This window comes from Ascoidea rubescens (genome assembly GCF_001661345.1).
Source record: "Ascoidea rubescens DSM 1968 unplaced genomic scaffold ASCRUscaffold_10, whole genome shotgun sequence".
In the NCBI taxonomy this organism is placed as follows: domain Eukaryota; kingdom Fungi; phylum Ascomycota; class Saccharomycetes; order Ascoideales; family Ascoideaceae; genus Ascoidea; species Ascoidea rubescens.
In genome coordinates this window covers 192,861-206,194 of record NW_017962922.1, presented here as the reverse complement: position 1 = coordinate 206,194, position 13,334 = coordinate 192,861, and the positions used below count along the sequence as shown (strand labels likewise).

Sequence of the window (13,334 nt, the reverse complement as noted above, 5' to 3'; positions counted from 1 at the left end):
AAAACGCCAGTAAATGTTCATTTTTCAAAATCGCTGTTTCCACTGTGTTGGTTTTAAAAAAACCAAAGTGAAAGAATCTCAAAAAAGTGAAAGAATTTCACAAAAGAATGTCGAAATCAAGCAGATCAGAGGTATAACTACGTTATATATAGAATAGAAATAGTTTTTTTTATTTGTTTTTATTCATTTTTATTAGCATTGAAGATAATCACCACTACAAACATCGAAGAAAAGGATGGATAAGTAAATAATCAATTAAAATTACGAAAAATATTCTGCAGCATTTATTTAATGGAGATAAGTTTGACATCAAATGTCAATCTGGAATTGGCTGGGATGCCTGGAATCTTTTGGTTTCCATATGCCATTGCTGGAGGACAGATAACTCTTCTTTCACCACCAACAGCCATGCCAGCAATACCGATATCCCATCCTTTGATAACTTCGCCTTTAGCTAAACGAAAAGAAAATGGTTTACCAGAAGTATTTTTATCAAAGACTTTACCATCATCTAATTTTCCAATGTAACGAACACTGACTCTGTTTCCAAGTCTAGCAGTTTTGCCTTTTCCTACGGTACGATCTTCAATGACAACACCTCCTGTCAATTTTTTGGTGGGGATGTTTTTCTCTTTTTTTTCAGATGGACCCTTTTCTAATTCTTTATTAAATTTTACGCTTTTTTCTTCTTCTTTGGTTTTTTGAGCCTTTTTAGCTGGTTGGGCTTCTTCTTTAGCTTCTTCTTCAGCAGCACGTTTTTGTTGTTTTTTTTCTTTTTTAGATTTCTTTGGAGATTCTTTAGGAGATTCTTTAGGAGATTCAACTAGAGAGTCTAGTTTCTTTTCGGCTTTCTTTTCGGTTTCCTTTTCGGTTTCCTTTTCGGCTTTTTGATCAGCTTTTTGATCAGCTCTGGCTAATTTTTTCTCTTTTTTCTTTTCTTTTTTAGATTTTTTATTATTCTTTTCTTTTGGTTCAATTGATTTTTGAGCTTCTTGTTCTGCTTCCTCGTCAACCAATTCTTCAATTTTGCCTTCAACATCAGAAGAGTTTTCTAATTTTTCAAGGAAATCATTAGCATAAAGTTCGTCTTCATCTGGAGTTAAATCGTATTCATCTTCATCACTTGTTCCATAATCTGAATCATCAGAATCATCAGAATCGGACTCTTCTTCATTAGCTGGATGTTCAATATAATTACCCGTTAAATGAATTGAATAAGAGCCGGTGACGACAAAGGTGATGTCTTCATCTGGGTTGATTGTGAAATCAAGAGTTTGTTGGTATTGATGTTTTGGGGATAAAGTGCAAACCACAAATTCTTCATATTCGTCGTCATCAAGATCTGATTCAGAGTCTGAACCAGAACCAGAACTAGATTCAGAATTAGAATTAGATTCAGATTCAGATTCAGATTCAGATTTGGAGCCGTCTTTTGAGATATTATCTAATTCATCTTCGGAATCATCATCATCATGGTGGTGGTGGTGGTGATGATCATGATCATGTTCATCATCACTTTCGTCTCCGTATGTAGATCTTTTTAATAGACGTAAAGTAGAAGGATCGTTTTTGTCATCAACAGCTTCAGGATCAATTGCAGCTAAAGTTAAGTGAACAGTGACTGGTTCATTTTCTTGGAGAGCAAGAACTGGTGTGAATGGCTTTATAGCTAGGTTGAAAGTAGCAAGAGGCAATAAATTGGACATGATGTGAATATATACTAGGAATGGGGAAAAAAATGGTTGTAAATTAGATTAAATGAATTGAATCAATTTATGAATTAATCAATTTGAAAAGAAGACAAAAAAAAAACAAAGCTATAAAGGATTTTTTATTTTATACTTTTTTTTTTTTTTGCTTTTATGTGTGAAAAATTTCAATAATAATTTTAGAAACGGAACAAAAAAAACTTATTGTTTACATTGCACGTGCGGAAAAGAGTTAAAGGGCGAAAATAAGAGGAAGAATCGATTAAAGAGATTGTTTTTAAAAGTATATAAGAATTATAAAATAGACAAAGGAAGAGGGAAAGCCGGAGGATAAGCAGAAGTGAAGAGAACTGAGTGGATTGGATTGGATTGGATAAAAAACAAGCAACAAAATTGAAAAGAAACTACGAGACACAGGATCACTTGTGGAAGTGAGTTGGATTTGGATTGATTATTGGTGACTGATTATTGATTGTAATTGTGAGGCAGTTGATTTTCTAGATCAGGTTCTGCAGGAATTTGGGTCGAGATTAAATGGTAACCATCTTCGAAATCTTCGTTTTCGTGTAGAAGATAATTATTGGAAGAAAGGTTGTTTTCCACGATCAATTGGGTTGGCATGTAGCAGAATCTTGATTTGATGGATGGAAAGTATCTTCTGTAGGACCAGTAGCCTATAAGAGCGCCGACTAAGCTACCGATGGTGACATCTGAGAAACGATGTCTATAGTCCTGAGTTCTTGATAAAGCGATCAAGGTAGCGATAATGGTTGGAATGATAGAGATCAAGGTTCTCCAAAGACCTGTGCCATGGTGAGCTGAACAGGTTTGGCCCAAGAGCCAAAGAGATAGATAACCTAGGCCTGCCCAACTTATGCTGGAATGGCCAGAGGGACAAGATCTGAAACCATCTTTCAATTTCTCTAAATCTTCTGTTTGGCAAACCTGGGAGGCAGTGTATAGGACGTTTTCAAGAGCAGTTGAAGTGACATCGCATCTGGATATAAAGTCAGGTCTGGGCCTGCCAATCCAGTTCTTCAAGATGTCGGTCAAGAAGCTGGTGAACAAAATGGAAGAAACAAAGCCCAAAAGCGTTAGGTATGTGACATAGAAACGATGTTTGGGAGTTATGATCAAGCTGGATATTATCAACAAGAAAAAAGGCGTAAACGCAGCGTAGAAGAAGAGTTCTTTGTTGGGGACGATCTCATGTTCTTTGAAAGGATGAGATATGGTTAGGTCGTTGATGAAAAACTGTCTTTCAAAGGGGGGTAGATTGTAAAATAGCCCGTAGAGGAGCATTATAAGAATTATGAACAAAGCATCGGTTACTCTCCATCGCAATAGTATCTTAGCCTTGGGAAAGCTGTCCAAGCCAAAGTTCAATCGGTTCATCTTTTCTCTGGAGAGCAGCTGGTAAGAGTGGGATTGGGAGTCAGACACTTTGCAAAAGTAAACAGGGGAATTGAAGTGGGCAGAGAAAACAGAGGAAGCAGAGGAAGCAGAGGAAGAGCAATGGAAAACAGCAATAGACACCACAACCTCCAGTTCTTTCGCCTACAACCTCAGGCTCCAATTTCAGCTCCGCCAGCTTTGCGGGAGATTCGACACGTGCTGCATGAAACCCACTGTTCCCAAACGCGGGGTTGCTGGATGATTGCATCAATGTACATTACATGTTTTGGACATGCACGTGCGTCTTCCGGAAGTATGGTTCAAAACACTTTCTCTCAGTGGGTGAAAATTAATCGTTTATCATTTCAGAAGGCATCGAGCTGGAGGTGAAGCTGTGAAATAGAATCAGTTCTAAAATGAATTGCTTTGTTCGAGACAATTGACCAGAACACAGCTACAAAATTACAGCAAAGAGGGCGTTTTATCTACCTGCTAAGCACCATGTCCAGATTCCTCGCAAGGAGCACCAGCTTTTTATTTGATAGGAGGCTCACACGACCTAATGCTCATCGTTTTTACCATTTAGATCTCGCTTCAAAGAAAACTGTTGATAGCAATCCAATCCACAAGATCAAACAAAAGACTGTTCCCAACTCGCTTCCATCAAACATAAATCTGTCCATCAATAACAACACTCATACCAAGATATCCCACACCTTATACAATGTTCAGCCCAAAAACAGAAAGGAATTTTTGAAAAAATGGGAAAACTACAATAATCGGTTCATATTGAATTTGAAATGGTATCTAATTAAACAAAACAGACCCTTTAACGTTGACGATATATCAGCATTTTTTTCATGGTTTTTGCTATCAAACATTCTATGGATAATTCTAGGTACCACCACTTTCTTTTCCTTGATCCTATATCTAATCAACTACTTGAATTTACCTATATCTGTAAATTCCAAAATCATGAAATTTATTGGAAATTTACTAATTAATGGTTACCATAATTCAAACAACTTGATATTCAAATTCGACGAACAGGTCATTACGCCAAACTGGCAGAAAAACAATTTATCCTTTAAAAATGTCTTCATCATCTCCAAAAACACAAAGTATTTTAATGTCAATTTCAATATAAAAGAACTAAACATTTCCTTATCTTTTTCAAAATGGTATCATGGAAAGGGCTTAATCAACGATATTCAAATATCCGGGATGTCTGGTAATTTCGAATTACCAAACTCTTTAATTCAAAATCATTACAACTATAACTATAAATATAATTATACTCATAATCATAATCATCCTCCAAATAATGATGCTTATTTGGTTGACTACTTATTCAAAGACTCAAATTATGAATTTGAAAAAATTAGTATAATAGACTCCTATATCAATGTATATGACTCAAGTAATAGTTCAAATAATAACAACATTAAAAACAATACTAATGAGAATAACGAGAATAATGGGGATAACAAAAATAAACAGAATAAAGAGAATAAAAATGAAGATACTTTCAAAAACCTCGGAAACCCAACCAAGATATCCTTTTTCAATTTACAATTAGACAGATTAAGACTAAACTGGATACTAACTGATTTCTTAAATTGCAAATCATGTTCAGGCTCGATCAATGACTCTTTATTCACTATCCATGAAAAACAATTCAACACCAATAAAAATAATAAAAATCAAAACAACTTAAATAACTTAAATAATTTAAATAATTTAAATAGTAATAACAATAATAGTAATATTAGTAACAATAGCAATAGCAATGTCAATAGCAATATCAATAATATCAATAAAAATACCAATACCAATACCAGTAACAATAACAATAACAATATCAATATCAATATCAACTCTAATATCTCTAAAAATAACTATGATAAAACAATCAGATTAAGACTAGACTCAATTGATTTGAAAACAAAGGGTTTACTAGAGAACAAATTAAACTGGTTAATAGATGGCAAAGCTGACATAATATGTGACATCTCTTTCCCCTTCAACTACAATGAAAAGATATCTAATTTCAAAAAGACAAATAATGAAAATTTAATCATATCACTATTTAAAAATCAATTCTTTAATAAAATATTAAATGATAATAATGCCACCATTAATAACCAAACCGCTATCAACAACATCAACAATAATTTGATATATGACACTGAAATCAACATTGATCTAAATATCCAGCTAAACAACCCAAAGGCAATTCTACCTTCAAACGTACCTATGACCTCACTAGGTGAACCATTTGTCACTTTAAAAGAATTGAAACCCATTGTGGCATACATCAACCAAAAAAGACAAATCCAAAACAACTTGAACAATATTTCAAAATACGACTCAAACTCGAATAATCTGATAATCAACACCAACAATCACAACAACAAACTACTTAGCGACTCTAATGAAAACCACAGCAATAACCAGCTAATAAATAAAAAGGATGTCAATATCAATAAACTCATCAGCCACGAGCTTCCCATAGTATCAATCTCCCTCAAGTATCCCCTTGGCTCGCTCTACAAAGTGAGTGTGTTGAAAGAAAGTGGACTCATCGATATCATGTTGATCAAGTTCTACTACAGCTTGATCAAATCCTCCAGTGGTGTAAAATAACCTGCCCTCCCTTTGTCTGTACTATCTTTCTCTCCTTCTTCTCTTTGTGTATTCTTTTGTTCATACATCACCCTCTTCTTGTAGCTTATATTTAACGACTATGAACCCAATAAATGTCTCACTCTTATTTCATTCTTTTTCTTGCCAAATTGAAACAAAAAACACTGTCCAATTTCTGATTTCTCTATCAAAAAAGGAAAAAAAAACCACATGTATCCATTTATGAAGAGTTCAATGGAGCGAAAATTCCATTTACAGAGCCTTTTCCTAACCTTCTCTAATAGGACTCGCTTTTCAATTTTTTTCACTCACAATCTCGATAAAATCGATGAGAAAATCTGAAATAATACCTGTAGTGAATATATAAATGCTTTTTTAGTCTCTTCCCTGGTGTTTTCCTTGGTTCTATTGTAAAACAGTATTCCTCACAGCTTTCCAAAATCCTCACCTCCTCCTTAGCTATTTTTTTTAACTTTTCAACTATTGCTTGGTTTTTAATCACAAGGAAATAATAGACCTATTTTGGGCAAAGATAAAGATATAATAGTATATATATATATTATCTTTAAAAGTTTCTCAGGTTTATCAACAGTTGAAATACAGCAGGATATAGTTCAAAGGCTTATTTTCTATCAATTTGGTTTTATAAATTGTTAAAATTGCTTATTTTTTATTACATTTAGAAATTAAGCAATTTTTTTGTCTGTTTCATTAGTTCTTTTCTTTTTTTATATATACACATAAAGAAAATAAGAGCAAAATGGCTTCAATTTTATCAAAACGTTTTGTTAAAACAGGAATTTTAACAGCTTCACTTGTTAGTTCTGGTTATTTGGTTAATTCTTTAATTAATGACAATAAAATATTAAATGACGAGATCCATAAACCTTCAACTTTAGATTCTTTAACCACATCAAGACCTCCTCCATTATCAAGATCAGATCTATTGAGCAAGTTGAGCTCGACTCCGTATTATGATTTAATAGTTATAGGTGGTGGTGCAACAGGCACCGGTACTGCACTAGATGCTCAAACTAGAGGTCTTAATGTTGCATTATTCGAGAAAAATGATTTTGCTAGTGGTACTTCATCGAAATCAACAAAAATGGCTCATGGTGGTGTGAGATACTTGGAAAAGGCATTTTGGCAATTATCCAAGGACCAATTGGATTTGGTTATCGAAGCATTGAATGAAAGATCGAATATTTTAAGGACTGCCCCACATTTAGCTACAATTTTACCCATCATGATTCCAGTTTACAATTATTGGCAAATTCCATATTTTTATATTGGAACTAAAATGTACGATTTCTTTGCAGGATCACAAAATTTGAAAAGCAGTTATCTTTTATCATCAAATGCTGCGCAAGAAGTTGCACCAATGCTAGATGGCTCGATTTTAAAAGCTGGTTTAGTTTACCATGATGGGCTATTCAACGATTCCAGAATGAATTCGACTTTAGCTTTAACTGCTATTGAAAAGGGTGCTACTGTTTTGAATTATATGGAGGTTAAACAATTGATTAAAAACGAAGAAAATAAGGTCATTGGAGTGAAAGTTGTAGATGCTGAGACCGGTAAGGAATATAATATCAATTCAACTGCAATTGTCAATGCAACAGGTCCATTTAGTGATAAGATCTTGGAAATGGATAACGATATCAATGGACTACCACCATTAATTAAACAATTGCCCAAAATGGTTGTTCCATCATCTGGAGTTCATTTAATTTTGCCTGAATTTTATTGTCCTAAAAAAATGGGATTACTAGATGCTTCAACATCAGATGGTAGAGTGATGTTTTTCTTACCTTGGCAAGGAAAAGTATTAGCAGGAACAACAGATACACCTATAAAAGAGATTCCAGATGACCCAATACCAAAAGAAGAAGAGATTCAAGATATTTTAAATGAGTTGCAACATTACATCAATTTCCCAGTGAAAAGAGAAGACGTTTTATCGGCTTGGAGTGGAGTTCGACCACTAGTTCGTGATCCATCAAAGATTAAAAAGGGAGAAGAGAATTCTACTCAAGGTATAGTTCGAAATCATTTAATTTACAAGTCTGAGACAGGATTGATTACAATTTCTGGAGGAAAATGGACAACATATCGTGAAATGGCCGAAGTAACAGTTGATAATGTTGTTAAGAATTTTAAATTTAATAATATAGGATTGATTAAAGAATGCCAAACCAAGAAAATTGTGTTGTCAGGAGGAGAAAATTTCGATAGTAAACTACCAGTTAAATTGATTCACAAATATTCGATTCCAAATGATATTGCAGAGCATTTATCTACAAACTATGGATCACGAGCGCCAATAATTTTGGAGATTTATAAAGAGAATAAAGAAAATCAGTTGCCGATTACATTAGTGGGTAAAGATATTAATAAAGAGGCCTCATATGAAAAATTTGATTTACCATTTACAGTCGCCGAGTTGAAATATTCAATTAAATATGAATATGCAAGGACGCCAATTGATTTCCTAGCCAGAAGAACTAGATTAGCATTTTTAAATGCAAAGGAATCATTAAATGCGATCGATGGCACGATCGAAATAATGGGGAAAGAATTGAAATGGAACAAGCAAACCAAAGAAGAAATGAGAATTAAATCGATAGAGTTTTTGAAAAGTATGGGGATTTCAGAACCAACCGCCTAAATTAAAGGTACGATAAATATATATTTGTTTATTTATTTATGAATTTTCATTTTCACTTTTCTTATTTATTGGATCGATCATTTTATTAATGAAATGAAACTGAGTTAAGGCCTTTGGTTGATTTGTAGAAATTGAGTAGTAGTATAGTAGGTTTGGATGGGAGGCAAACGAGGAATAAGTGTCTCTTTTGATGTTTGATATCCACTCATCTTGAGTTGTATCGGCATCACCAACACCAATATAACGACTCTTGAGATGGTCGAATAGTTGTTGATCTCTTAGTTTGTCAGACTGAAATGGGTTAGTAAAGCATTGCAAAGCAAAGAGGACAGAGGTGAATGATCATACCATTAGTAATTTATTATTATTTCTTAGATAATTGTGCTTTAAAAGATAGAAAGCGTCTTTATAATATCTTTATAATATCTTTATAATATCTTTATAATTCTATAATTTCTTTATATCTTGACCAGATCTTGATACCAGTGCAGGTACAACAGTTTGTGCACTGCGTGGAGTAGCCATGGTTGTCCTATCTTAGCTTTTCAGGTAACCCACGTTTGTTTTTAATGCTCTGGCCAGTGAGAAGTTAGAAATTCAAAATATGTTGCATTTGTTAAAACTCACAATAGATGATATCTGTTGTGAAAACGTAAGGAAAAGTGCACAAGCCGTTGTACCTGCACTGGTGATATGTTAGTAATAAAAATTAGGATTAGGTTTGAAAGCAAGACCAGCGATGTGGAAGAAGGCTCTTTTGGGCTGACAAATCAGAGCACAAAATGAGGATGGTTTGCTTTGGAGAAGGGAGTATAAATAGTGGTAGGGAGAGAACTGGAGATTGTGGTTGAGGATTTTGTTGAATTGCTGTTATACACGAATTTACCATTAACAAGAGAGAGCTCAATTGCAATTGACGGACCAGAAGTTATCGAAGATGAGCAGCAACCCAAACAATCCCAAGTTGAACATTCAAGCATTCGCAGACCAATCTGGGGAATACAAGAGAAAGGCGAGTGTGTTCAGAGATTTCATTTCCAGTAGTGCAGGCTCCAAGTTTTTGCCAGAGAAGAACAGGTATCATTTGTACGTCTCCTATGCGTGTCCATGGGCACACAGAACGTTGATTGTACGAGCATTGAAGGGCCTAGTCCCATTGATTGGAGTGTCGGTGGTTCATTGGCATATGGACAACAAAGGATGGAGATTTCCCTCAAAGGATGATCAATGCGAGGGAGCAACACCCGATGAGATTTATGGGTTTAGAAGAATTCGAGAATTATACTTAAAGGCCAATTCAAACTATGATGGCAGATTTACTGTTCCTGTTTTGTGGGATAAAAAAAACGAAACTATAGTTAATAATGAAAGCAGCGAGATTATTAGAATGTTCAATACCGATTTCAATTCATTCAGTGAATTGAGTGATGCTCAAAAGAAATTGAATTTCTATCCGGATGAATTGAAGGATGAGATTGATGAGCTAAATGAATGGATTTACGATAATATTAATAACGGCGTTTACAAGAGTGGTTTTGCAACAAAACAAGAAGTCTATGAAACTCATGTCAAAAACTTATTCAAGTATCTAGGTAAAGTTGAAGAAATCTTAAAGGAGAATTATACCAAGAATGGTGAGGAAAATAGTGAGAAAAACGGGTTCTACTTGGTTGGTAATCGATTAACAGAAGCAGATATTAGATTGTACACTACCATTATCAGATTTGATGCTATCTACGTTCAACATTTCAAATGTAACTTGGGTATGATCAGATATGATTTTTCATATCTCCATAAATGGGTCAGATATCTCTACTGGAAGATTCCCGGGTTCAAAGAAACCACCAACTTCGACCACATCAAGTTCCACTACACCAAGTCCCATCCTGCTATCAACCCCTATGGAATCACTCCCTTGGGCCCAAAAGTCAACATTTTGCCATATGATGGGTAGAATGAGTGTGCCACTGACCTAAAATTTGTTTTTCTATATAATTTAACGTCTTTTATACAATAAATAAAACATAGCTATATTACTATTATTATTAACATTATTAATATTCTGTGACCGCGGGCCAGCCATATGGGACTCGTAGACCTATATAGTAGCTATAGACTATTGTTTAATATATAACCAAACCAATTCCTTAATTCTAAGCAAGGTGGAGGAAAACCTGAATTTACAGGAAGAAAACCTACACAAATCAAATAAAAAGGATTTTAGGATTTTAGGATCTTGCTATATTGCTATATTACTATATAATACTTTAGATAAATATATTAAAAATACGAAATAGTAGAAATCCTCCCAGTGGCCAAGCTGGCTAAGGCGCGAGACTGTAATGTTTCACTTTGAACAAAAGTAATCTTGAGATCGGGTGTTCGACTCACCCCTGGGAGATTTTTTGCTGTTTTTGTGGTTTCCACTTTCAGGCAGCACAATGGACCACTCCCGCGGGTTCACGCTGCTGTTGCTATACGACTGCGCTTTTGCCGCGGAAGGCTTCAGCGCGCTGTGTCGTTTACGCTCAGCTGTGCTTCTTGTGAAGAACTTCCTCCAGATCATCGCATCTCTTATATATAGGCGTTTCGCTCGACTTCTGTTTCTTTTCTTTTTCTTCTTTTTCCTCCTCTGCTTCCCGCTCCACTTCACGCTGTGCTTTGTCCTCTTGCCCCTTTAATGTCCCTGCTCTTGTTGTAAATGGAAAAGTCCTTCGTTGTTTCTGCACCTGGAAAGGTCATCATCTTTGGTGAACATGCTGCTGTATATGGAAAAGTATGTATTTCTCTCTCATTCCCAGCGTTTCGAAACTACTCAATTATTAGCTCTGTTTTTTTGTCTTGTTACTCCTTGCTAATTATTCATATTCGTTCCTTGTATATTCTTCCACTTGTTTTTAATCGAAACTTAATCATAATTTTTCACTTTGTACTAACTTTTTTTCCCTCCCCCCCATTTTCTTTCTCTGCCTTGCAAAAGCCTGCTATTGCTGCCGCTGTATCCCTAAGAACTTATCTATTAGTTTCTCCCAATGGAGATAAAGATAAAGACTTCATCAAACTAGACTTGCCCGATATCGACTTTTCTCATTCTTGGAAAATCTCTGATTTGCCTTGGTCAATAATTCCATCTAATAACGTCGATAATACACCAGTCTTTAGACCAAAACCAACAGAATCTTTAATTCCCGAAGTTGTATCAAAATTATCCGAATTTATCTATGATATCACTAACCCAATTCACTATAATTCGGCTTATGCCTTTCTTTACCTCTATCTTTTTTTATTAAACAAATCCACTCCTGCCTGTACTTTCACTATCAGATCAACTTTGCCCATTGGCGCCGGTTTGGGCTCTTCTGCTTCAATGGCTGTCTGTTTAGCCGCTTCGTTATCAATCTTAGGTACTCATGTCAGTCCTCCCACTTTGCAGTATGACGATTTCTCCATAACTAACTCAACTGATTCCTCCTTTATTGATTCCTGGTCTTTTATGGCTGAAAAATGTATCCACGGTAATCCATCAGGTATTGATAACACTGTTGCTTGTCACGGCGGTGCCATTATGTTTCAAAGAATGAAATCCTCAATTCCCTCTGTCAAAACCCTAATTAAAAACTTCCCAACCTTGAAATTATTATTAACTAATACTGCTCATCCAAGAAAGACATCTGATTTAGTATCAAAAGTAGCCTCCCTAACTAACCAATTTCCTTTAGTATCTGGCTCAATCTTAGATGCAATCGAAAGCCTAACCAAAGAAGCTTATAATCTAATAATCAGACCTTTTTTCGATAACGATTCCAAAAATCGTTTAAGAGATTTATTCAGAATTAACCATGGTTTATTAGTCTCCCTCGGTGTATCTCATCCTTCTTTAGAAAAAGTGAAACTATTAGCTGATAAATTAGATCTTGGCGAAACCAAATTAACAGGCGCTGGAGGTGGTGGTTGTGCTATAACGCTCTTGAAAGATGATATTGATACCTCCAAAATTGATTCCCTTTTAAACCAATATCAAAACGAAGGTTTTGAAGCTTTCGAAACAACTTTAGGCGGTAAAGGTGTTGGTCTAATGTATCCAAGTGTTAATCCATCCACGAATCTAAATGATCCAACTGTTGATTTAAGTCACTTCACTCCAAATGGTTTCATTTCAATCGAATCAAAAATAAATATTGAAAAATTCATTGGTATTGAAAATAACCCTGAATGGAGGTTTTGGTAATCAAAATCACCTCAATAACATCTCTATCTTAATATTCTACTTAGCTTAATATTCACTAATGAAAACTTATTTTTTTTCTTTTTTTTTTCTTTTTTCTATTCCTCTATATTTTTATTGTTTTTTCTTATTCTGTTTCTGTCTCTGTCTTGCTAGATCCATACATACATATATTTTATCTTTTTATTTCTTTATCACTGTCTCTTTTTTTCCTTGGTTACTTCACATCATGTCATGCAAATTAATATCGATTTCTTGTGCCTATATACATATTTTGCCCCTTTTTCTTTTCACAAACACTTCTCCTATAGCTCTTTTGCTTCCAATAGATCTCTTTCTCCAATAAACACAACTCCTATCACTTCTCAAACAACTCACCTCAACAGTCTTAATCAGATGCTAAATCTGCTCAGAAATCCAAAAAGGGGAATCCGTCCCCCACCGCTGGTTCTTTCCCTCATTTTTCTTTTTGCCTCGCCAAAATCAAAAGTCAAAAAATGTCCTCAAAGTGTCATTTCTCCATTGTGCAAATTTACCTTAATTCACACTTTCCAAGACAAAAGATTATCCAACAATTAGCTTTATCTCTCCAAAAGAATATCCCGTACTAATTTAACACCATATTCCTTATTTCAATGAAAGCATTCTTTCCTAACTCATATTCATGAACAAATTTAGCGAGCACCACCAT

The 13,334-nt window shown here is 34.7% G+C and overlaps 7 protein-coding genes and 1 non-coding gene across 8 annotated transcripts; 5 read left to right on the top strand and 3 right to left on the bottom strand.

The window, feature by feature from the left end:
* Window positions 1-12: 12 nt before the first annotated feature.
* On the bottom strand, window positions 13-1,856 carry ASCRUDRAFT_76786 (FKBP-type peptidyl-prolyl cis-trans isomerase). The gene has a single exon (XM_020193615.1). The coding sequence runs from the start codon at window positions 1,704-1,706 to the stop codon at window positions 285-287; it is 1,422 nt and encodes a 473-aa protein (XP_020046144.1). The 5' UTR covers window positions 1,707-1,856; the 3' UTR covers window positions 13-284.
* An 83-nt stretch (window positions 1,857-1,939) lies between these two features.
* On the bottom strand, window positions 1,940-3,243 carry DPP1 (bifunctional diacylglycerol diphosphate phosphatase/phosphatidate phosphatase). The gene has a single exon (XM_020193614.1). It carries the CDS (start codon window positions 3,102-3,104, stop codon window positions 2,175-2,177), a length of 930 nt encoding a protein of 309 aa, XP_020046143.1. The 5' UTR covers window positions 3,105-3,243; the 3' UTR covers window positions 1,940-2,174.
* Window positions 3,244-3,484: 241 nt separating this feature from the next.
* ASCRUDRAFT_92094 (uncharacterized protein) lies at window positions 3,485-6,010 on the top strand. Its single transcript, XM_020195093.1, has one exon. It carries the CDS (start codon window positions 3,606-3,608, stop codon window positions 5,748-5,750), a length of 2,145 nt encoding a protein of 714 aa, XP_020046142.1. The 5' UTR covers window positions 3,485-3,605; the 3' UTR covers window positions 5,751-6,010.
* Window positions 6,011-6,064: 54 nt separating this feature from the next.
* Window positions 6,065-8,634, top strand: GUT2 (glycerol-3-phosphate dehydrogenase). Its single transcript, XM_020193613.1, has one exon. The coding sequence runs from the start codon at window positions 6,511-6,513 to the stop codon at window positions 8,416-8,418; it is 1,908 nt and encodes a 635-aa protein (XP_020046141.1). The 5' UTR covers window positions 6,065-6,510; the 3' UTR covers window positions 8,419-8,634.
* On the bottom strand, window positions 8,455-9,004 carry YSF3 (U2 snRNP complex subunit YSF3; the record flags this gene model as incomplete). The annotated part of the gene is made up of 2 exons (XM_020191245.1): window positions 8,767-9,004; window positions 8,455-8,709 (listed from the first exon to the last, which is right to left on the bottom strand). Exons 1-2 carry the CDS (start codon window positions 8,767-8,769, stop codon window positions 8,455-8,457), a joined length of 258 nt encoding a protein of 85 aa, XP_020046140.1. The 5' UTR covers window positions 8,770-9,004.
* A 125-nt stretch (window positions 9,005-9,129) lies between these two features.
* On the top strand, window positions 9,130-10,501 carry ECM4 (S-glutathionyl-(chloro)hydroquinone reductase). The gene has a single exon (XM_020194943.1). It carries the CDS (start codon window positions 9,356-9,358, stop codon window positions 10,370-10,372), a length of 1,017 nt encoding a protein of 338 aa, XP_020046139.1. The 5' UTR covers window positions 9,130-9,355; the 3' UTR covers window positions 10,373-10,501.
* Window positions 10,502-10,723: 222 nt separating this feature from the next.
* On the top strand, window positions 10,724-10,819 carry ASCRUDRAFT_t127. Its single transcript has one exon. It is a non-coding gene; the product is annotated as a tRNA-Tyr (tRNA).
* ASCRUDRAFT_76781 (mevalonate kinase) lies at window positions 10,794-12,993 on the top strand. The gene has a single exon (XM_020193612.1). The coding sequence runs from the start codon at window positions 11,120-11,122 to the stop codon at window positions 12,644-12,646; it is 1,527 nt and encodes a 508-aa protein (XP_020046138.1). The 5' UTR covers window positions 10,794-11,119; the 3' UTR covers window positions 12,647-12,993.
* Window positions 12,994-13,334: the final 341 nt, after the last annotated feature.

What these genes read in the sequence shown, in the direction of transcription:
- ASCRUDRAFT_76781 (XM_020193612.1), top strand. Translation starts at nt 11,120, where the DNA reads ATGGAAAAGTCCTTCGTTGTTTCTGCACCTGGAAAGGTCATCATCTTT.
- ASCRUDRAFT_76786 (XM_020193615.1), bottom strand. Translation starts at nt 1,706, where the DNA reads ATGTCCAATTTATTGCCTCTTGCTACTTTCAACCTAGCTATAAAGCCA.
- GUT2 (XM_020193613.1), top strand. Translation starts at nt 6,511, where the DNA reads ATGGCTTCAATTTTATCAAAACGTTTTGTTAAAACAGGAATTTTAACA.
- ASCRUDRAFT_92094 (XM_020195093.1), top strand. Translation starts at nt 3,606, where the DNA reads ATGTCCAGATTCCTCGCAAGGAGCACCAGCTTTTTATTTGATAGGAGG.
- ECM4 (XM_020194943.1), top strand. Translation starts at nt 9,356, where the DNA reads ATGAGCAGCAACCCAAACAATCCCAAGTTGAACATTCAAGCATTCGCA.
- DPP1 (XM_020193614.1), bottom strand. Translation starts at nt 3,104, where the DNA reads ATGAACCGATTGAACTTTGGCTTGGACAGCTTTCCCAAGGCTAAGATA.